This window comes from Acomys minous (assembly GCF_964271855.1).
Source record: "Acomys minous genome assembly, chromosome: 2".
NCBI classification, from domain to species: Eukaryota; Metazoa; Chordata; class Mammalia; order Rodentia; family Muridae; genus Acomys; species Acomys minous.
Window position 1 is genome coordinate 30,208,412 of NC_140484.1, and position 23,833 is coordinate 30,232,244.

Genomic DNA, 23,833 nt, shown 5'->3' on the forward strand with positions numbered 1-23,833 from the left:
TCCTCCTGTGGCCATCTTCCCTAATGCGGGGATTACAGGCCTGTTTATCAACTCCCGCTTGTGAAGTCTTTTTGTTTTTGTAGCCAGAACCCTACTTTTTCAGAGGCAAACCGAGTCTTTGTTATTTGTCTGCCCAGTGCAGGGTAAATTGCTCGTGCATTCTGTTAAGAGCGGCTTCGCACTTTTCTTTTGCTTGGTGCTGTTCACTTCTAGGTTTATGGGTGTTTTTCCATTCGACAATCTGCTGGCACCAGGCTAGGGAGCAAGCACACCCAACACCTCCCGCCCGGGGCCACCAAAGATCACCCGGACGAGCGCCCGCGTGCAGCTAGGCGGGCCAGCCAATCAGAAGAAGTTTGGCCCTATGCAGTTTCCGTCCGCTCACTAGGAGGCGCTGCGGCGGCCGAGGTTGCCGGGGCTGTCGCGGGCTGGGGCGGTTGGTGCTGGCGGCTGTGGCGATGGAGTCAGCGGCCGTGAGACGGCACCGTGGCGCGGCGGCGGAGCGTCGGGAGGGACCGGCGGCCTCGCCGCACCCGGAGAGAGGGGCCTCCTCCTCGCAGGAGGACGCGAGGGGCGGCGGGAGGATGCGGAAGGGGCCGGAGAGCGGAGGCGCGAGCCGCGGCGCGGGGACGGCGCTGTCCGAGGCGCGCACGGTGCTGGCGCTCGCGCTCTACCTGCTCGTCCTGCGGGCGGCGGTGCAGCTCTCGCTGCAGCGGCTGTTGCTGAGAGGGACGGCGGCGCTGCCGGGCGAGTTCGACGCGCGCCACGCCAGGTATGGCCGACCGGCCGGGCCGCCAGTCCTCTGCGGCCCCAGGCGGGTGAGCCCGGGGTGGGGGAGCGCCGGGTCACTGTGCCCCCACCAAGCGGTTGCGTCCGGCGCTGCTGTGTGCTGAGTCCCGGGGGGGGGGTGTCTCTGCGCGCACGTGGGTGAGAAGTGGGATGGTCCTGTGCATCCTTCTGGGGGGTACCCGCGGCTTGCCAGGCTCCCCCTCTTTCTTTTTCGCAGGGTGGCCAGGTGGATTGAGTTTGCTTTATTATCCGCTCTGCCCCGCCTGCAGGGGATTGGTTCCCCCCCTCCCCCCCACGCTCCTGTCGTTCTCCTGAGCAACTTCCACTTTCTTTTTCCTTTGGTTAGTTCTCTGCGTTTAAAATGAGGTGGAGAGTGAGGTTCATGTGCCAAGGCTGCATTATAACGTCTTTCTGGGATGGTGTTAGGAGGAAAGCTGTAATGCAGTGTGCTGCCTTTCCAAACATCACAGTCCCCAAACTGGAAAGCTGTACACCCATTCAGAATTTTGCCTACAATTTCTGAAGTTCGCACTTGGTCTTTAGCTCTTCTGTACTATGGATTTTGTAGGGTTCAACCTTTTAAATTTTTAAAAAATTTTCTTTAAAAAATTTAAAAAATCTTTTGTTTTTGTTTTTGTTTTTTTCGAGACAGGGTTTCTCTGTGTGGCTTTGGCTCTCCTGGAACTTGGTCTGTAGGCTAGGCTGTCCTGGAACTCACAGAAATCCTTCTGCCTGTGCCTTCCAGGTGCTGGGCCAAGGGGGTCAACCTTTTTAAACGACCTCAGGTGTACTTGGAAATGCGAACTCCTTGATATAGTAACTCAGGTTTTAAACTAGATGAATCCTAAGCTAGGGAGTTGAAAACGCATTTTCTTAAGGTTTTGGTTTGTTTTTGTTTTTTGACAGCACCTTTAGCATTCCCTCCCCGCCAGGAGTACAGTGAAACGGGGATCCCCCTGCATTCGAGTAGGGTTAGTTTTGGCCTGAAGTATTTAGGTTTGGTGTGTACAGTAAAAGGCTTGTACTTATTCCTTTCAAATATTTGTCTTGTCGACTTGATCTCATCCTGTGGTTTCACTCATTGGTTCCTCACACAACAACGCATAGCTGGCCTTACTAGTCATGCCTGTGAAAGTGCATGGCTCTGCCTAGCCTTCAGCAATTATACGTATTAAATATAAACCCTAGTCTTGTTACTAATTTGACGTGGAGTTGGTGGAGGAAAGTTTGCCAGCATTAGTTCCTGGGGTGCAATGTCAAATGAAGCTTCCAGGTAATTTTCTTGGGATATCTGTTTGTTTGTTTGTTTGTTTTTTGTTTTGTTTTGTTTTCTGTTTTTTGAGACAGGGTTTCTCTGTGTACCCTTGGCTGTTCTGGACTCGATTTGGCCAACCTCTGCCTCTCAGAGTGCAGGGATTATAGCCAGGCCCAGCTTGATTTTTTTTTTTTTTAAAGCATCTTTAGTCTCAGCACTCAAGAGGCAGAGGTAGGTGGATCTCTGAGAGTCTGAGGCCAGCCTGGTCTACAGAGTGCCAGGACAGCCAGAGACCGAGCTTCATGAAGGGCGGATGGAGAGAGCGCAGGTCGTTTGTTTTAATGTGAGAAGTCAGAAGAACTAAAGTTTCTGAGGTGGGAGGGAGGCACAGTGGAAAGTTGCTCCAGGAAGTGCTGACTTTATGTCCTCAGGAGTTTGTCATCATAAGCCTTTTGATTGCCTCCAGGGATTATCTGGAGCACATCACAGCCATTGGCCCCAGGACTACAGGGAGTACGGAAAATGAAATCCTGACGGTGCAGTACCTTCTGGAGCAGATCAGACTGATCGAAGCACAAAGCAGCAGCCTTCACAGCATCTCAGTGGATGTACAGCGGCCCACAGGCTCCTTTAGCATTGACTTCTTGGGGGGCTTTACAAGCTACTATGACAACATTACTAATGTTGTGGTAAAGCTGGAGCCGCTCGGTGGAGCCAAGCATGCTGTGCTGTCTAACTGTCACTTTGACTCAGTGGCAAATTCACCAGGTATGTACTTTTTAGTCATTTAAACTCACTGCAGCCCAGGAAGCTTATTTACTTAGCCCTAACATGTTTGAGCAGTTGTGGGAGCAGTTTTCCTTTGACCAGCATTTTCTCATTGTGATGGAAGGCATGATAATTAATATTGGTTTAGGTCTAACAATTTAACATTCCCTTAGTTCATTATTGTTACGACTATGTCACTGTAACTATTAACTAGTGGCCTACAAGCCACATGACAATACATCAGATGCTTTTGGTAGATGAAGTAGCCTTATTAGTTTACCAATGTGCCTGCCCACTGGTAAATGCTTATACAGCCGGAAGTTGCGCTAGGGCTTGGGGGTACTGGATAAAGGATCCCCGTGTTTAAGGGATGCACAGATTGGAGGACATTACTTCTGGCAGTTTCTGCTTACTTTAAAAGTTAAGTTATGGTCCACCTAAGGTGAGACATCCTGGTAGAATACTTAGTTAACATTGTGCTTTGAGTAGACATTGGCGAGACAGAAAACTTGATATTTAAGACAATGTCTGACGTAATACATATCTGTCAAATCAGTGTGAATCCTCCGAATTGAACTTGTTTTTTTTTTTAAATAGTAAGATTTTACAGAAACATGACTTCAGTACTTTGAGTAGTTTTTTGATGTGCCCTGAGACCAGACTCTGGGTCTTTCTTCTTGCAGTGGCACCAAAGAGTACAAGCTGCGTTGGCAAGGAACGGTAAGAAAGGCCTGTAAAGCTTTCTTCAGCCGTTTGGTAGGGTGTTGGTTGAAGTGAATGTAGCCAAACCTTAAACCAAGAGAGGCATTATGCATCCACATAAATCTCAAACAAAGCATTACAATCAACACTAGGAGCTTGGAGGTGGAGAGCGTCAGTAAGCCTGGAAGCTAGAGATGGAGTTCTCTCAGAACGTGGAGGTACTGGGGTAGTGGTGAACTACAAGGATTCTTTCCTGCTTTTGAAAAAAATGTATTTATTAAATATTTATTTTATTTCTGTGGGTGTGTGTGCTTGTGTGTGTGTGCATGCACGCATACATGCAGACCAGAAGAGGGTGTAATCCAAGTCAGAGTCCTTGGAGCTGGAGTTTGGTTATCTATGAACAGCTGTCACAGATGTGAGTTCTGGCATCTGAACTCTGGTCCTCATGACTGAGCAGCAAGCGATCTTAACTGCTAAGTCATCTCTCCAGCTCCAAGGATTATCCTTTATTTAGAGATAGTGATGTTTTTGGAAAGTTTTATAGAGTAAAACAAAAATCACTATTGAAATGATAAGTTATGAAGCCTGCTCATTGTACTAAAGTTCTGACATCTTTTTTGTTTGTTTGTTTGGCTGGTTTTTTGAGACAGGGTTTCTTTGTATAGCTTTGGCTGTCCTGGACTCAATTTGTAGACCAGGATGGCCTCAAACTCACAGAGATCCTCCTGCCTCCCAAGTCTACAAAGAGAGTCCAAGATATCCAAGGCTACACAGAGAAAACCTGTCTCAAAGAACAAAAACCGAACAACCCAAATCCCAAACCCCAAAATACTCCTCCCCGCAAACCACACAGCTACGTAGGCAGATAAGAATACAAAGTAGTATTTACAATGGAATTCTGAGATTTTATACCTAAAAAGGCCCCCTTCTCTGACTGGTCCCCACTGGTGAGAAAAGAGCTGCGGTGGGTGCTGGGCCCCCCAACTACGAGGAGAGTATCTGAGTATTTGGCCTTCATATGGCATCTTGGTTAACTTATTCCTTCTTGAATTTCTTAACTGTTAAATGGAAAAAATATATTTTCCTAATAGTGTTGCTCAAGAATTAAGTATAAGGAAAACGTTAGGATAGCGTCTTTCAGGGAAGGTCTTCCTTTGGTGGTAGTACTGTTGAGAACAATACTTTTGGATTGCTTGAATGGGTAGCAGGCCTAGTACAACTGTCTGGAATTACATGGATAGGAACTAGTCTTTCCTTGATGAAATGATGCTGGGATGAGACATTTCTCTGCATTTAGAATATATTTTGCTTGTTCTGAAATCAGTATCCATACATTCATTTAAAACAAGACAGAAATGCCTTAACATGTGCAGGGATGCTAGACGTTACCCTGTGCTCACTCTTAAGATGCTTAAATTTGGGGGCTGGAGAGATGGCTCAGAGGTTAAGAGCACTGGCTGTTCTTCCAAAGGACCCGAGTTCAATTCCCAGCAACCACATGGTGGCTACAACCATATATTCTGTGACCTAATGCCTTCTTCTGTCATGCAGGTGTACATGCAGGTGGAGCACTGCATGTATAATAAATACATCTTTAAGAAATATTTTTAAAAAGATGCTTATATTCTGGAAAGGGACACATAAATGCTGTGGTTACTTAAGAGCATCATATTAGAAAGACTGGATATACAGGTATCAGTCAAATGTAGGGCCCCCTGATTCCTTTACCTTTCATAATTCCTATGTGGAATGAATCCTTTTAAGAAAAAAATCAAGAGGAAAGGAGACAAGGTTATTGCCATGCACAGGTGTATCTGAGTAATACCAAGGGAAAATGAATTATTTCAAAGAAGAGGTTCAGCTCTCTGGCTTGAATATTGTCTTCATCAAAGAACATTCCTTTTTTTGGAAAGTGACAAGACAAAGGGAAAGAAATAGGTTGGGCATATCTTAATGGTAGAGCCTAGTTTGTGCCAGCCCAAGTCTATCCTTAGTGCTGCAAACCAAACCAAACCAGATGAAATCCTGAACCAAAGCAAAAAACCACAAAGGTGAAAAAGGAGAAAGGACCTAGAGTCTGTGTGGGCAGCAGGTTGTGGGAAATGACGTAGATGGTAAGTAAAGTCTAGTTGGAAATTTGCTGTCTGTATGCTCTTCAGAGTCTAAGGTTGTCTTTGGAGATTAACCTTTGACCTTCCCGGTAGATGGGGAAGTGGAACACCTGCATAGATTATGTTCTGTTTTTAGCCAAACGGGAGGAGAGCAGAGAGCTGTTCTGTATCTTGGGATTTTTTTCAACACCAAAGAGCCTTATATTAAAGTAACATATTTTGAATGGCATTTTCTGCTGCTCTTCACATAGTGCCAGGTGTACAGGTTACATGTGGAGTCCACTAATGAAAAGATTCTCTAGAGAGCCATTAGAATGCTCCTCCCACCTCTTTCTTAGGCGCAGGATCTCATGTAGCCCAAAGTAGACTTGAACTGGTCTCATACTTTCGTAGCTGAGGAAGACCTGGAATCTTCTGATCTGAGTATGCCAGCATGCATGGTTTAAATGATGAAAAAGATGCTGTTTTGCTTTTTATTAATGAACCTAAACAAACGCTCTACTTATAGCTCAGAAATACTTTTTACCTAAAATGCTATAATACCCATACTGACGGTGTGAAGGAAGCACCTATCAGTAATAAGCTAAGAGTAGCTTTTCTCTCCCGCACCCCCTAGTTGTCACCTGACTCCTTCCTGTGGACTAACTCACTGAAGCGTGAGTGTGTGTGTGTGTGTGTGTGTGTGCACTGTGCAGGGGGTGGAGCCCAATGCCTGTGCACACCCGGCCTCTGAGCGGTACTCCAGCCTCAGGAGTGTTATCGAGGCGTCCTGAACCGTGTGGTCTGGGCTGGCCTAAGTCTTACCAGCAATTCCTCTGCTTTAGTCACCCGAGGGCTGGGATCACAAGCCTGCACAGCTGGGTTTGCTTTCCTGTGTGTATTATTTTAAAGCTCTCAGCAGTGTATCTGGACCAAGGGATTGACACCAATTAGAAGTAATGTTGCCTACAGAAGGTCTCATTTATCTTCTCAGGTCTACTATGTACTTCCAGGTCATTGGTAAAAGACACTTGAGTTATTTTGGGGTATCTTCAATTTCAAGGTCGATTCTAAATGGAAAAGGAAGCCAGGTTGTCACTCAGGCTTTTTACTGTCCTATGACTGTCACTTTCCTAAAGATATTTTGATCCCTTTCTTCCCTAAGACACTAGGTCCCTTAAAGTAGGGGGATGAGTGGGAAGTTTAATTTGTTAGTCAGCTGTATAAAGGTAAATGTTTTTAAATTTTACTTCTACTTTGAATAAAAAAGTATTCTTGTTTGCTTTTTATTTTAAAAAGAAAATGTTTATCTGTTTTCTAAAAAGCAGCACACAGTAGGCTTGTCAGCCTAACTTCCCGCTCTAATGGTAACTAGGGAAGCCTTGTTTTGTTTCACTTTGGCTAATGACTAAATACAGTCCCAGTGATCACCCAGACTAATGTCATTAATATTGCTTCTTTTTGAGCAGAAGTGGGGTTTGGATTTAATGGAGCCCCAAAATAAGCATTTTATTTTACCTGGTTACAGAGCCTTCCCTAAGGTTTCAGAGAGAAGAAAGAAAACTAACGTGGGATGTTTCCCAGGTACCAGGCAATCAGCAATGTGCCAAAAGCCTACAGATGGGGTGGAGTTATCAGTCTGCTTTCTAGACCTGGAAATAGTGGCTGAAGTGACAGAGATAAAATTCACTCTGTGTCCTTCCTACTCTTGAGTCCTCACTGAACACTCACCACATGCATGCCCAGAAGTGCTGCTGCCTGAGTTGTGGTCATGGTCACGTACTCTAAATGCCCTTCAGAAAGCAGAATTATTTATTGAACTCTGTGTGTCCCCCTATTCAGTCCAGTCTTACTTTTTTCCACCTCAGCCCTCCCTCCTGGTTATTTCAATGGGGCTCTTAGCTGCGTTGGTGCCTCTGTATGTCAGTTTACTGGTGAAGGATGAGGGTGCCTTTGAACTTGCTAACAATATTATGAGCTACCTCACTTAGAAAATTTAGCAGTCACTTTTTAATGTTGTCAAATAACCAGTCAGTTCCTTTAACTACCTCTCACGGTGCTTTTAAAATTAGCACTTGGGCGCAGCACTTAAAGGTGCCTGCCTCCAAGCCGAACTGCCTGAGCTTGGACCCACATGATGGAAGGAGAGCATGAGCCCCTGTAGACTGTCCTCTGATTTCCATGTGTGCACTGTGGCAAGGGTGCTGCCCCTGCCTCTGCACACAAAATAAATATGTACAAATGGTAAAGTAATGGCTTTCATTAAAAACAATCAGAGCAATAGAGTTCTTTGTGCAATCTTTAATTAATATGATGGCTTTCTAATGTAGAGGCTGGCGTATCTGAGTGCTGTTCTTTCTGGCTTGTCTGTCTGTCTGTCTTTTTCAACTTGCCTCCTCCCCCGAGACAGGGTTACTTCTGTAGTCTTGGCTGCCCTGGACTCGCTTTATAGACCAGGTTAGCCTCGGTGCTGTTTTCAATGCTGGGACAGGGCACAATTTCCTCTTCTGTGTCTTATCATTATTTGTACTTCCCCATTATTTGATCCCTCTAGAAAACTTTTTTAAAAATGCAGAGTGTTTCTCCCTCTGTAAATGTGAAGTGCTACAGCTTTTGTGATTTTGAGAGTTGTAGAGGAAGCCGTGAGTGCCAGAAGCAAGACTCTTCAGCGGATGGGGATGAGGGTAAATTCCAGTTGGCCCTAGGTTCCATCTGCTTCATTTATTCCACAGCTATTAAGTACATGCTGTAAGCCCAGTTCCACCACCTCTGTCACCGAGCAGCCCAGTGGATTTTATGGGGCTCGTCTTTGTTGAGCATAGTTGTCACTCTGTGATGACAGAGCTATGCTTCTGGTCATGCAGCGTGTATAGTGCTTCTCTGGGAAAACTCCAGTCCACAGCAGTAATGGAAAGCACTGGAACTCTGAGAAGTGCGTCTGTTTTTCTGACTCCAAGGTGCCAGTGACGATGCAGTGAGCTGTGCAGTGATGCTTGAAGTTCTCCGAGTCATGTCGGTGTCTTCAGAATCCTTGCAGCATGCTGTGGTGTTTCTCTTCAATGGTGCAGAGGAGAATGTCTTGCAAGTAAGGTTTTATTGTTTTAAAAATCTGAGTTGAATAATAATGAGAGTAATAATGATTGGTAACAATGTGCTTATTAGTAATACGAGTTGTATCATAAAATAATATAGAAAATAAGAACTGTATCTAGCAGCACTTTAAAAATATCGATGCATGCCTACATGCTCAGTGTGTTAGAAACTCAGCCCAGAACAGCTCATCTTGCTAGTGTATAGTTCTTTTTGTTTATTTTTACTTTTAGTTTTTGAAACAGGGTCTTGCTCTGTCTCCCACGTTGGCTTGGTACTTGTGAGCCTCCTGTCTCAACTTTTTGAGTGCTAGGATTTCTGAGTGCGTGTGCCACTGTGACCAGAAAAGTGTCTGAATCAAGGGCTTTTTTTGTTTGTTTGTTTGTTTTTCAAGATAGAGTTTCTCTGTGTAGCCTTGGCTGTCCTAAACGTGATTTGTAGACCAGGCTGGCCTTGAACTCACAGCGATCCGCCTGCCTCTGCCTCGTAAGTGCTGGGATTAAAGGCATGTGCCACCATGCCTGGCTTTAGGGAGGGCTTTTTAATGGCATAATTATTCTACTGATTTTTTTTAATCCCCTGAGTTTCAGAGAGATGATTTGAGGAAGGTACATATGCCTAACCATATGGATAGTCTCTCCTGTATTTTCTTATCTTTTCTTTCCTTTTTTAAAACTTCTGCATATACTCACAGTGACTTTTCACTTGGCAGACTGAATGAACACCACCATTTTATACAGGAAGATGCATTTTGAGAAATGGTTATTTTTCTTTCATAGTCCCTACCTTTTCAAGATAGCCAGTCTGTCATGAGAATAAGCAAAATAAAAACATAGCTTAACTTACAGTTGTTTTCTTTCCTCATTCAGGCCAGCCATGGTTTCATTACCCAGCATCCCTGGGCTAGTTCCATTCGTGCATTTATTAACCTGGAGGCAGCAGGTGTAGGAGGGAAAGAACTTGTGTTCCAAACAGGTATGTGAGGCTGTGCACTGAGCATTTCAGTGCAATTCTAGTTTTATGACAGTGGAAAGTTTTTCAGTGTAAGTAATCTCTTTAATGAGCTGTCTCTTGAATGAGGTTTATTTTTAAGGCATGAGGTAATCTGAACTTGTCTTTGTGAAATTTTGTTGTGTATGTATGTATGTGGTATATGCACACGTTGATATGGTATACATGAATGTCTGTGTGCATGTGTGTACATATGTGTTTGCACATGGGCATGCATGTGTGCACACACATGCTTTTGTGGTAGCTGGAGTTGCTTAGATGTTTTCCTCAATTGCATCCCACTTTACTGAGACAGAGCCGGTTGCTGAACCTGGAGCTCATCCATTGAGCTAGGCTCACTGGCATTGAGCTCTCGGAATCTTACTGCCTCACCTTGCTATGTTTATTTTTTAACAAAAGAGTGTGAGACATATATATATATATAATTTACTATATGCAAATGTTCTTTGAAACATTTTATGTACATTCAGTTATTTAGTTCTCAAAGCATAAGGAATACATGCTGCTGTTTCTGCTTTATAGATGAAGAATAGAGGTGAGAGAGCTTAAGGCGTGCAAGGTTTTCCAGTGGGTATGTGGCAGCATGATGGGCGCCTGAGTGATACAGGCTTAGTTAGCATCAGTGGGGAGCCAGGAAGGATTACAGTATATTTTCTTGGCAACATGACACAAATTTGGAGTTATCTGAGAAAAGAGAGCCTTAGTAAGGACTGGCCTCCATCAGATTGGCCTGTGGGCATTTCTTGATTAATGATAGGTATGGAAGGGCCCAGCTCAGTAGAGGTGCTGTCACTCCTCTTCAGGTACCTGAGTTTTATAAGAAGTAAGCTTAGCAAACCATGGAAAGCAGGCCAGCAAGCACCACTCCTCTGTGGCCTGTCCTTTAGGTTTTGCCTCCAGGTTCCTGATGGAGTTTCTACTCTGGCTTCTGTTGGCATGGGCTCTATAGCTTGTAAGCCCATTTCTCCCCAAGTTCCTTTGGCCAGCGTCTTATCACCACGGCAGGGAAGCGGATGAGGACATGCTGCAACATAAAGATTGCTTTTATTAATTATGGATAATTATGATATAAGGGATTTAAAATGATAGTTATGAGTTAAAATGAGAAAATTTACTCATAGTTTAAGGGATTTAATTCCATCACTGAGTTAATTTGAATGTCAAGAAATCCAATAAGTATAATAGCCAGAGAGCGTTTAAATTTCAGGATGAAGCTTTCCTGAAGGTAACATGGTATAATTGCTAAACAGCATGGACTTATCTTTTTTTTTTTTTTCTTTTTTCTTTTTTGAGAAAGAGTTTCTCTGTGTAGCCTTGCCTATCTTGGACTTGCTTCGTTGACCAGGCTGGCCTCAAACTCACAAAGATCCACCTGCTTCTGCCTCCCAAGTGCTGGGATTAAAGACATGTGCCATGATGCCTGGCTAGGAATTGTCAATCTTAGCAGAATCTAGAATGCATAGACTCGATCAGCAGGATCTGATCTGTTTTTAGGTATTTCTATATAATTATATACTATTTTCATAATTCTAGAGCATTTTAAGAAAAGGTTTGTTTATGTGCATGTGTGCATATGTGTGCATATGCTGGAAGGCATCTTCTTCTTTCCTGCCTCTGCTAGAAATTTGGGCTGCTTTTGTTGTTGAATCAAGATAGTCTCGCTTTGTATCCGTGGCTGTGCCAGAACCCCTGATTCCTCTGCCTCTACTTTTAGAGGCTGCAGTTATAGGCATGAGTTACCATGCCTGCCTTGCCAGGAGTGTTTTGTGTGAGAGGGGCTAGAGGAAGTGAGTAAGGCAGTAGAAACTTACTTTGTACCATTTAAAAAAGAAATTGTACTGTTTAAGTTTTGAAATTACACTAAGTACTAAATGTTTTTAGTAACCTAAACAGTATCATATTTCAGTACTGTCTCAGATTTACTTTAAACTCTTAACTTTGAAAACGTCCTGTATTGTACTTCAGTTACACTTTTAAGGAATTCAGGCTTTCCAGGTTGTAGTGTAGGCCTTTAACCCTAGCATGTGGCAGGCAGAGACGGGCAGATCTCTGAGTTCCAGGTCAGCCAAGGCTACATAGGGACACCTTGACTCAAAACACACATATGCACACTCACGCGTGCACACACATGGAATTCAAGGTCACAAGGTAAGATACAGCAAGGCGTTTTCAGTTCTTAATTTTTTCTGCTCTCTCTTTAATCACCGAGATTAGACAGCTGCACTCTGTTATCTGCAGGGACTGGCGGCCGAGGGCGTTTAGAGTGCCTTCTGATGTTCCACTCTGCTTCTCAGGCTCTGTCGCTCACGTCTGCTGCCGCTGCCCATAGAAAACCAGCTTTCTTGTTCTTTTTTCTAGAAAGCTCCGTAGTGTTGATTCCATGTGTGACTAAGTCCAGCAGATTTAGACTTGTGTTTGAGAATGTGTCCTAGATGGCTCTGTCCTCGGCTTTTTTTCTGTGTGGTGACACTTGTCCTGTCCTGTCTTTTCAGATAAAACAGTTTATTCTCTCCAGAGCGCCATTGTCACTTGAGAGGGACATGCTCAATTGGGGAGCTTTTGGTGGCTGGAATAATCATTCTTAGTATCAGAAGAGAACACTATAGTGAGTCAGGAAGGCGTGACTGCTTCATTTTTGAAGGTGTTTAGAAGACATTACTAAGGTTTAAACAGACTAAATGATTAATATGTGTCCTGTACTAAAATGCTCAGGCTTTGCCATCTCAGTACAGGAAGTCAGGAAGCCAGAACCCATGCCATTCCTGCCGCTGTGGGCAAGCCAGGGTTAGCTTGCTCTACAGCCTTTTGAGGTTAAAAAATGGATATTTATGCACATGAACACATGCACACATTAATATCTTACAATTGTAGCCTTCTCTAGAATATATATTTTAAAATTCATGGCTTTATTAAAATATAATTTAAATGTCCTATAATTCACCAACTTAAATGGTAAAATGAGTGTTTTTTAGGTATTTCCATATAATTATATATCATTTTCATAATTCTAGAGCATTTTAAGAAAAGATTTGTTTATGTGCATGTGCTCATACATGTGTGAATGTGTGTATAGGTGGCCAAAATGTCTGAAGAAGTCACAGGATCCCTTGACGCTAGAGTTACAGGTGTTTGTGAGCCTCCTGACATGGATGCTGGGAACTGAACCCTGGTCCTCATAACTGAGCAGCAAACCTAACCACTGAGCCGCCTCTCCAGCTCCTAGAACATTTTTCTTTACTCCTAAAGGAATCCCCGTACTCATCAGTGCGCTGTCACTTATGTTTCCGCAGTGCAGCCTACCATGTGTGGGTGCGTTGAACAAGCTGCCGAATTAATCTTGTGTTGTGTTGTCTTGTTTCATTTCAGGCCCTGAAAATCCTTGGTTGGTCCAGGCTTATGTTTCAGCAGCTAAACACCCTTTTGCTTCTGTGGTGGCTCAGGAGGTTTTCCAGAGTGGAATCATTCCTTCTGATACCGACTTCCGAATCTATAGGGATTTTGGGAACATTCCAGGTATTTCTGTCTGTGCTCACAGGACTGCTGTGGCCAAAGCAAACCTTATCTGTTGAAAGTTGTAATAGTTTCTGAGAGGCCACTGTACATGATAGCTTTGCCTTCCAACTCACCACAGTAGAGTTCTTGATGGCATCTTTAATAAGGCCCCACAGTGATTTAAATGCCTGCCTCCTCTAGGGGTTGTCATGTCCTCAGTGTGGAAGATGGAGAGAACGGATTAGCGCCGCATTCCCCACAGACTCCAAGCGTCCTCAGGACCTTTGACTCCCATGCTGGTGTCTTGCTTTTCCAATTCCTTTGGTGACTTTTACAGTTTATTTGAAATTTCAATTTGACTCTTAGCTGCCTAAATCCCAGTCCCCAAACTTTCTTCCCCTAGTGTGTGACGTTAAAATACTTCCTTAATTATATATTTTAAGTTGTGGACCGTAGTAAACGGTTTATGTCATTCATGAATACAACCTCATGTTATAACATTTTGTCTTTCAGAATTTAAAATGTTAAGTAGACAGGCTTAATACATGTCTGATCTTTAAAGTAAAATGACTTTTCCATTGTCTGTCTTAGGAATAGACTTAGCTTTTATTGAAAATGGATACATATATCACACCAAGTATGACACAGCGGACAGAATTCTCATAGGTTCCATTCAGAGAGCAGGTTAGTATCAACAGGTTTGGCTTTTGATACACAGTGGTGAACTGCTAGGGATGGTGTATAAAGTGTGTTCTGCATCCTGTGTGGGAGAGAGACAGTATATGGTCGAATGAGTTACAGATTTGGAGATGGAAAGATGAGGGTTTGATGAATCTCTGCTTTCTCATTTAGCAATTAAAAATGTAGAAATAGTCACTGTGAATACTTGGAAAGGGGTGGCTCAGGGCTGTGAAAGAGTAAAGAATGCAGTGAAAGCGGCCGCGGTGACGTGGGGTTGTGACACCAGATGACAGCGGAGAATAGATGGGGCCCATGGCAGGCTGGTGAGGACAGATGGGGCACCTACATAGCCCCGAGAGCTAGGCCTTAGGGGAGGCCAGCTTGAGCCTTGGGCAGCTGACAGGGAGAGAAGGTGACTTTTAATGTAAGAGCACAGTGTGGAAAAGGAGGAAAGGTGGGTGGGCGATGTGCTCTCTCTGACTGGAACGGAAGTAGTGTTTTCAGAACTAGAAGGACATAAAGTTGACATATATGGGGGAAGGAAATTGTAGATGGCTTCAAAAATTATTGAGGATTTGCTGGTAGAGTGCTTGCTTAATATATGCAAGGCCCTAGATTCCATCCCTAATGTTTAAAAAAAAAAGTGGTTGATGAGATGGCTCAGCAGATACAGGCATTTGCTGCCAAACCTGACAGTGCGACTTTTATTCTTGCACCCACCTGGTGGAAGGAGAGAGCCAGCTCTGAAAAGTTGTCCTCTGACCTCTGCGTATGTGCAGTGGCGTGAGCACCCCTAGTAGATAAAAGTGAGAGAACCTAGAGGAATAAGGACTCAATGACGGTCTGTTTGAGTCTATAATGAACTCATGAAGGTGGCTTTCAGTGTTACTAGTCTGGCAGTGCAGTGTGGATAGAGAAGGAGGGGCTAGCATTCTGATAGTCATTCGTACGGACTAAGAAGAACCCTCTCTGGGGCTAAGAAAAGAGGAACAAAAGGAGGAGTTGTGAGAAAGTAGATTTTGAGTATTTGTCTCTTATCCAGGATGCTCATGTGTGTGCATGTGCGTGTGCGTGTGCATGTGTGTGTGTGTGTTTGGAGCCTTCTCCTCTTCATGGACATAGGACTGTCAATCCGGACATTCTCTTCGTTTAGCTAGGTTCTACCCATTACTGTGTAGCCCAACTGCCGAGTACTTGTCAGCTTCCTGCCTCTGCTTCTACACGCTGGCATTACGGGCATATATGTTAATACTCCTGGCTCACCTTGACTGTTTCTTGTTTTTTTTCCTGAGGTAGGACTTCACTGTGTAACCCAGGCTGGCCTTGAGGTTGCAACCTTTCGGCTTCCTCTCTAAGTGTGCTTTTTATTGTTATGTGTTCTGGTTTGTTAGCTTCCGTACTGGGGATCAAACTCAGGTCTTGTACATGCATCATCACTAGTCCCAGACAGAGCCAACTCTCCAGCCATTTTTTGGAAAAATTGTTTTATTTTTAACAGAAGGTCTTGCTGTATAGCTCAGGTTATCTTCGTAACCTGTGTAACCTAGGCTGGCCTTGAATTCATGGTCCTCCTGCTTTTGCCTCTCCTTCCTAATGATAATTATTTTTTTATGACTTATTTTTATGTGCATTGATGTTTTGCCTACATGCATGTCTGTGTGAGGATGCCTCTGGTGGAACTGGAGCTACAGACAGTTGTGAGCTGCCATGTGGGTGCTGAGAATTGAACCCAGGACCTCTAGCAGAGCAGCCAGTGCTCTTAACCACTGAGTCACCTCTCCAGCCCCTCCTAATATTCTTAACATGCTTTAATAACTTGTTCTGTGCTGATCAACTTCATGAGAGGCTTTTTTTTTCTTGATTCTGGTCTTTAGAACAGTGTCTTGCATGGCTTTAGTGTATCCGTGAGCTTTGGTTGTACGGTTGGTCTTAGAGAACAGCCATACTAGAAGCTCAAGGTTGAGCTTCTGAGTGGAGAGGAAGACGAGCTGGAGCAGGGGCCTTATCTGGGAAAATTGGCAGGAGAGGGGAGAGCAGTGGAGGGTGGGAGGCAGGTCTGCTTGCGTTCTTCCCAGGTACTTCATTTTCAGATAGTGCCTGACCTACTTTTGCTTCACACGGCTATATGTGGAAGTCACAACCAAACAGCTTACTAGGCCTCATTATCTCTCTTAATAAAAGGTGACAACATTTTAGCAGTTCTTAAACACCTAGCTACATCTGACACGCTGTCTTCTTCATCTGAGTATCGACATGGAAACATGGTCTTCTTTGATGTGCTCGGCCTGTTTGTCATCGCCTACCCTTCTCATGTTGGCTCAATAATAAACTACATGGTGGTCATGGCTGTTGTTCTGTACCTGGGAAAAAGACTGCTGCAGCCCAAACACAGGAGTAAGTACTTCCCTCTAGACTGGGGCGCTGGAATGGGGCGGGAGTCGCTGAAGAGATTTTAGCCATTGTGTTTGTTTCTTCCCAGAAAGTACAGCATCTTAGGAGAATATTACTTGATTTATATTTTTAGGAACCGCTAGGTAAGTGTTGAATCAGCATGCTCACCACATTTTCAGGGTTGGGGAAGACAGCGGCTTTTATGCACTTGCTCTGAAACTGGCAAAGTTAATTAACTTGTCTTCCTTAGCCAAACTAATGGAAGGCAGAGCCAAATAAGTCCAACACCTGTGGTGCAGTGTGATGCCCTGTGCCCTGCAGAGGGGTCTGTTACTCATTTGATGGTTCTGTTCATTTAGTCTTTTGTTATGGTGTGAAATTACTAATAATACCGAAATGGAACTTCAGTAATGTAAGATGTGTGCTTTTCAAAAAAGAAAGAAATTGCTAGAATGTTTTCCCTCCTTATGAATAGCAAATTTTAATATTTCTTGAAGTTCAGTAATATTTTACACAATGATCAACTCTATAACCTGTGTTAAAACTAAAATTTACACACAACCAAAAAGAAAAAAAGGTCTGTAGCAGGTGACTTATTATTTAAAAATGTATTTATTTATTTTGTGTGTGTGTGTGGGCACATGCACAAGTGTGGAAGTCAGAGGGCAGCTTGTGTAGCTCCTTCTACTATGTGGGTCCAGGGGATCAGACTAAGGTGGTCGACTTGGCTTGCCAAGCCATCCTGCTGGCCCTGTAGATTGACTGTTAGAAAGTTTCATTAAGTATCCTACGCTACAGGACATTGGTGCACAGTCAAATGGGTGCAGCGCTTCCGGTTAGTGGTCCCTTCTGCCTGAACCATTTCTGCTTGAAGTGTTTCAGAGTCTAAATTGTCACATGTTACTACAATATGAGTATTTAGCAGCAGTTTTATCACCAGTGATCTTCCCTGTCATTGTTTTCCAATGTTAGTATCTTTAAACCCATTTTTACATTTATTGATTCATCTCTTCATTTGTGTGTGTGCATATGTGGGTGGTAGTGTGCCACAGTGTGCATGTGCATCAGTAGACAACTTGTGGCTTCAGTTCTGTGGGGTCTGGGGATTGAACTCAGGCTGGCAGGCTTGCATGGCTAGTGCACTTGCCTGCTGGAATCATCTTGCCAACCTTTGTCTTTAGCAAGAATTTAGATGGAACTTTGCCTTTTGAAATCTTTGTTAAGATTTTGATGAGCAGAGAACCCTAAAAATGATGAGGATTACCACCTCTTTCCTTAATCAGCAAGGCGTCTCAGTCATTTCCTCTGAGACATCTTAGAGTTGTTAATACCCTTGGATTCTTAGTGTGTTCTTTGAATATCATCTTTCCTCTTACCCCATTTTTGTGTTTGACTGTTCTCTACACTAGGACACTTAGATCTCTTCAGTTACAGTAGTGAATTGTTTGTTTTGTGATTAATTTGATGAAGATGGTAACAGTAACTTTTTCTTTTCTCCTCATTAGATGCTAACTACATCAGAGACTTCCTGTGTGGACTTGGTATCACTTTCATTAGCTGGTTCACTAGTCTTGTTACAGTTCTGGTTATAGCAGTGTTCGTCTCTCTCATTGGACAGTCTCTTTCATGGTATAACTACTTTTATGTCGCTGTTTGCCTGTATGGAACTGCAACTGTGGCCAAACTGATACTCATACATAGCCTTGCAAAAAGATTTTATTATGTGGTAAGTGGTTGATGTATTTATTGCTTTCTTTTTGCTGTTTTCAATAATTGAAGACAAACAAATGAAATTTATTGTGTATGGTCTTTCAGAGCTATGAGAAATTGCTCAGCATGGCTACAGAAAAAAATGCTGCCATAGTCGTGTTAATTTCCTGGAGTTTTCTTATTCTGAGACTTAGGGTGCCGAGTTCAAGTAAAGCTACAAAGCTGTGTGTTCAGCAGTGTTTAGAATGGTGGTGAGAGTGAGGCTGGCTTGTGTGGCTCTCTGCCTCTGCTGTTGTTTCTGTAACTGTTTGTCTGTTCATCAACCCATATTGGTTTACTCAGTTATTTAAGTGTGAATAAACTGTTTCTTTTCTGGACTCTATGGCTGATGAAGGTAGGATTGCTGAATTCTCTGCTGCGTCGCCTGTACTTAGGCAGTGTCTGACACAACTTGACACCGTAAGCACTTCTTTGCTAAAAGAATACTGCATTTAAAATTTTTTCATTGGTTTTTCTTCCACTTTTTCCTTTTTGACATTTTATCATTTTCTCCTTTCCTTTCTACCTTCTAACCCTTCCCACAGACTCTTCTTTGCTCTTTCAAATCCATAGCCTCAGTTTTCATTAGGTGTTAAACTCATATGTGCATAAGTATATATGCGTATGTTCATAATCTAACTTTTTTTAGTCTATAAATTGTATTTTTTTGAGCTGACCATTTGGTATTGGGTAACCAATTGTGTCCATCCTTGGGGAAGACTGTTTTCCTCTCACTCAGCAGTCCTTCGTTGCCTGTAGTTCTTTGTGTAGGGCTGAGACCTGTGGGCTTTGCCCTGTCCACCATGTCTATCGTTGTTCTCTTTGTGCAGCTAATACTTAGGCATCATGTTGGTGAATCTGTGGATGTAGCTTCTGACGTTAGGAGACATAATCTCATATCAAACTCCTTGATCCTCTGGCTCTTAGAATCTCTGCGTCTCCACTTCTGAAATGTTCCCTTAGCCTTAGGTTCTACAGTTGTTTGTACATGTACCCATTGGGACTGCGATCTAAAACTTTATATTTTGATTGGTTGTGGTTTTCTGTAATCGTCTCCATGTGTTGCATATTTTCCGTGATGCAGGGTGAGGGCTACACGCATCTGTGGGTATAAGGACAAATATTTAGAATGTAGCTAGGGATTGTGGTGGTTTGGTAAAGTGGAGATTGTAGGTTCTCCTCCAAGATCCATGACATAACACGCCCTGGGTCATTCTAGGTTTCCAGTGCCAAGTATTATTTTTCCATCTTGTTGAGTAGCTCTTAAGTCTAATTAGAGTTTGGTTAGCACCAAGATGTGTGTGCCATTACCGCACCCTCAGGGTTTCCTTGCCATGCTGGTTGTTGCAGATCCCAGACATCATAGCCAGGTGGGTAAGGCTATTGGTTGCTTCCCTCCTTTGGAAGCTTACATGCTGCCTTCTAGAACCATGTGAGCTAGTCCTTAGGAAGGAGATACTCAGGGCAGTTCCAATGTCTGTGCATGGTATTTTCAGCAATAGGGACTTATCTGCTACCTCTGGAGGGCAGCCAAGGGTAATTAACAGTGGCCTGTAATGTTCTGAGAGTCTCTTGGGGGAACCCTGACCAAAAAGTAAAAGGAAGGCCTCTTTTGTTAAAACGTCATATGGTGTGGTTTTGTACGTTTTGTCTAGCTTTCCCAAAATTTCTGTCCTTGCTACTCTTGCCTACCCAGGATGAAGGGTCTCAGTGACCATTTGCTTTCTCTGAAGCAGATGCTTAGTCATGAACCTCCTTGCCTGGATTGTTACTGTGTTGTTCTTGATGGCTGCAAGCAACAGTGAGGAAGGAAAAGAGCACCTTGCTTTGTGACACTGCGTCTCTCACTGGTCTGCGGCTTGCTTGTAAGAGCTAGGTTGGCTGGCTGATTCCCAGAGAGAGACCTGCCTCTCTGTTGACCCAAGCTGGGAGTACCAGTGAATGCCACTGTACATGGCTCATTTATATGGGCTCCCGGGACAAAACACACGTCCCTACGCTTGCATATGAAGGACTTACTATCTCCTAAGCCCCTATAAATACTTATTTCCTTCTTACTTTTGCTTTTGAGACAGGCTGATTTCCTCAGGCTGGCCCTGAACTCATCCTGTATCCCAAGGGTGTCTTGGATGTGTGCTCTTCCTGCTTCAGCTCCCTGAGGAGCTGGGACTGCAGGCCTGCACCCCCAGCATGCCTCATTGCTTTACAGAGACTCTTTAGCACTCAGCTGGCTGGGTGCCCCGTGAGAGTGTGATCTCTTTCTGTGAGCTCAGCTTCATTTGGTAAGATGTAAGAACTACAGTGATTCTTGTACATTGTGCAGTGATGTGAAAAAGAGTGGCAGAAACAGTTCTGTCAGAATGCAAGGACAGGAGACACAGGCTTCACATTGGGTGATCCTTTATTCATGAAGATGGTGACATTTGAGTGGGGCTCAGTCAAAAGTAGGAATGTGTAAGATACATTTGAACCATAGTGAACAAAAAGGGGGTTCAGTGTGGTGAAGGTGAAGACAAGGTAAGAAAAACCTTAGCAAGCAAAAAGTAGGTCAGGGTGAAATTTGAGATTGGAGGTTGGCTGTAAAAATCAGGGCACCATTAACCTTTTTTTTTCTTTCTTTTTTTTAAAGCAGGATACAGTTAGATAGTTTTGTGATTTAGTAAGAAAACTCTGGCACCTATATTGGAAAAGGACAGGAGTGAGGGAAGGATCAATAGAAGTGTATATGAAAAGAGACTTGAATATTATTTCATTTGTTTAGTGTTGGACCTTACTGTAAAACATGCACAATAATCAGTGTTCCTTACTAAGCTCTCTGAGTTCATTCAGTTTCAAGTGGAATTATTGCTACTCTCACTGTTTTGAATTTTGTGATTCAGAGTCTCACTATGTTCCCAGGTTGGGTAAGAGTCTTGCTCTGTAGCCCAGCCTGGCTTCAAACTCAGGCTGCCCTACCTCAGCCTCTGGGGTGCTGGGATTACAGGCACACACCACTCTATCAAGCCTTCAGATCGAGTTCTGAGAATTATTAATTTTTTTAGGACCGTGCTCCTTAACAGTGGGTTAAACATCTAAGTATTTAACAACTCAAATCTGTTTTGCCAGTGAACTTTAGAGAGAGGCCTCTAAAGACATACATGTCTGGAGAAGTAGAAATGAGAATGAGAAAAAGCAGCTGAAAGGTACCTGTTCTTTGGCGTGCATGCATGGTAATACTACCATGGAGGTTTGCATTTGTGGAGCCACTTCTGCACGTGTTAAAATGTTTAAAGCTCCTTAGGCAGCCTTCTTCTGAAATAGCATAAGGTGCCCTTGGACCTGACATTTTTAAAAGGTACTTCAAATTTTGCAAGAAAGTATCAAGAAGAAGAAAAAAAAGGTGGCAGCAAAGGTGATGAAGTAGCAATAGCAAAGACAGGAAGTCAAGTCACACAGCCACCATGGCCATTGCTGTGAAGGGTGGATGGTTTGCTATGTGCTCTGTGATGCTGCAGCAGCTGGTAATGCCCTTCATGGACCACTGCTGTAGACTGCTTGAACAGTGTTTGGAAGTTGCAGAATCAGAAAAATAACATGGATGTTTTTATTGTGGACGTTTCCAAGCTTTACGACAGGAGCAGCGTTGCTCTTGCTTTCTTTATCTTGTTGAATTGCCCTGTCCTTTGTAGCAGCTGGAATCAGTCACATCTGGCAGGAGCCAGCAGTATTAGTGTTTCCTTCAGTCAGGTGAAGGGTTGACCTGGCTGAAGATAAGATGCATTTAGCCTTGAGACAGAAATTGCAACAAAAGATTTTTATGAATGATGATGAATAAGACTGTATTTCTCTTTCTTTTAGAATGCCAGCGGCCTGTATCTGGGAGAAATATTCTTTGACACCTCACTGTTTGTGCATTGTGGTTTTCTTGTTACTTTGACTTATCAAGGATTTTGCTCTGCATTCATAAGTGCTGTCTGGGTAGCATTTCCACTGCTCACAAAGCTTTGTGTGTACACAGACTTCAAGAAACATGGTAAGGTGATTTTGTTTCTTGGTAAAAATGGGAAATATGTTAAAAATACAAGGCTCCCAGAGATCATTTATTTAACCAAATTAGCTTTCTAAAATGTTTTAATTTTTTATGCCATGCAAGTATTTATCTTATACTATATACTCCTTCTTATTTTCATGTTTCTGAACATACACTATTATATTACTTTAATGTTATTTGTATTTTATCCTCCCTGATAAAAATGTCTAATTGTACTATATTACATGTACCAAAGGTACTAGAGTCAAATCTAACTCATTTTCTGTCAGGTGCCATAGCAAGTGAGCACTGTGAAAACGAGCTGCGTCTTATATACTTTCATAGCTTTTTTTTTTTTTTAACCCCCTAGGTGCCCAAGGAAGATTTATTGCTCTTTACCTTTTGGGGATGTTTATCCCGTATCTTTATGGACTGTATCTCATCTGGGCTGTCTTTGAGATGTTTACTCCTATCCTTGGAAGAAGTGGTTCAGAAATCCCTCCTGATGTTGTGCTGGCCTCCATTTTGGCTGTCTGTGTGATGATTCTCTCCTCCTATTTTGTAAGGAAAACGACTTTCTTTGTTTTTATTTTTTATGCATGTGATGACTGGATTCTGTGAAATAATGTTGCTTATACTTTATTAAGAAAAATTTAAACAAAAACTGGGGTCAATGTCTATGTCAGTTCAGTATGACAGGAAAATGCAAAATGATACGGTAGTGTACACTTTAAAAAAATATTTATTTATTTACTATGTATATATTGTCCTGACTACAATATATGCCTGGACACCAGAAGAGGGCAGCAGATCTCATTATAGATGGTTGTGAACCACCATGTAGTTGCTGGGAATTGAACTCAGGACCTCTGGAGGAGCAGCCAGTGCTCTTAACCTCCGAGCCATCTCTCCAGCCCAGTAGTGCATGCTTTTAATCTTAGCACTCAGGAGGTAGAAACAAGAGGATCTCTGTGAGTTCCAGACAAGCCAGGGGTACATGGCGAGACCCTGTTCTGTTGTTACAGTTTTTATGTTTTAATATAATAATAAATATATAATAAACTAACAACAAAACAGGGTCTCATTTTCCTAGCTATTTAGATCTCCCCTCTTTCACTTTTTCTTCCTCCCCACCTGGAGGCTGGTTCTCACCCTGGTTAGAACTGAGATGGCGTTGACTGTGGTACTCCGCCTGCCCCAACCTCCCAAGGGCCGGAAGCCATCATACCTAGTGTCTAAATCCTCCTTTCAAGTAGCCTTCCATCCTGAGCATGTATGAGTGTGTGGACCATACACTGTGTGGACTGTGAGATGTTCTGTTCCCGATCTTCCAAAATAGTCCCTATGAGGCCAATACATAGTTTTAGGTGTGTGTGTGTGTGTGTGTGTGTGTGTGTGTGTGTGTGTGTGTGTGTGTGTGTGTCCCCGAGGTGCTCTCATTATCATTTTGCTCTTTCATTGCTGTCACGTCAACATTCATGAATCTTGCCTCCTGGGAAGATACTCAGACATGCTTTTGTCTCTGTGAGTAGACTGCCCATGTATAGTCTTACCTTTGCTTGTCTGTACTTCTTTTTCCATGATACTCTTTAACGGAAAGAAAAGATGGTTTAATCAGTGTGGACCAGACCCCTCAGGCCAAGTTCTTTTGGCATGATGTCTGAGGCTGATGCTGAGCCTCTCTAGAGAAAACATCTGTTTTGTGCATTTTCTATTGCAATTCCTAAGTGTGCACCTATAGGTATGCCAAATAGAGACAGGGATTGAAGTTCTTTACAGCTTTTCAAGACAGGGTTCACTGTG

The 23,833-nt window shown here is 43.2% G+C and overlaps 1 protein-coding gene across 2 annotated transcripts in view; it reads left to right on the forward strand.

Annotated features, from left to right (window-relative positions):
- The first annotated feature begins 331 nt into the window (after positions 1 to 331).
- Positions 332 to 23,833, forward strand: part of ERMP1 (endoplasmic reticulum metallopeptidase 1) — a 36,021-nt gene continuing 12,519 nt past the window's right edge. For both annotated transcript variants that reach the window (XM_084772270.1, XM_084772271.1), the window contains exons 1-10: positions 332 to 772; positions 2,511 to 2,812; positions 8,565 to 8,692; positions 9,567 to 9,672; positions 13,075 to 13,221; positions 13,792 to 13,884; positions 16,063 to 16,275; positions 17,778 to 17,998; positions 21,859 to 22,033; positions 22,401 to 22,591. In XM_084772270.1, coding sequence (XP_084628396.1) covers positions 459 to 772; positions 2,511 to 2,812; positions 8,565 to 8,692; positions 9,567 to 9,672; positions 13,075 to 13,221; positions 13,792 to 13,884; positions 16,063 to 16,275; positions 17,778 to 17,998; positions 21,859 to 22,033; positions 22,401 to 22,591 — 1,890 coding nt within the window. In that variant the 5' untranslated portion in view covers positions 332 to 458. The remainder of the gene's footprint in view (positions 773 to 2,510; positions 2,813 to 8,564; positions 8,693 to 9,566; positions 9,673 to 13,074; positions 13,222 to 13,791; positions 13,885 to 16,062; positions 16,276 to 17,777; positions 17,999 to 21,858; positions 22,034 to 22,400; positions 22,592 to 23,833) is intronic.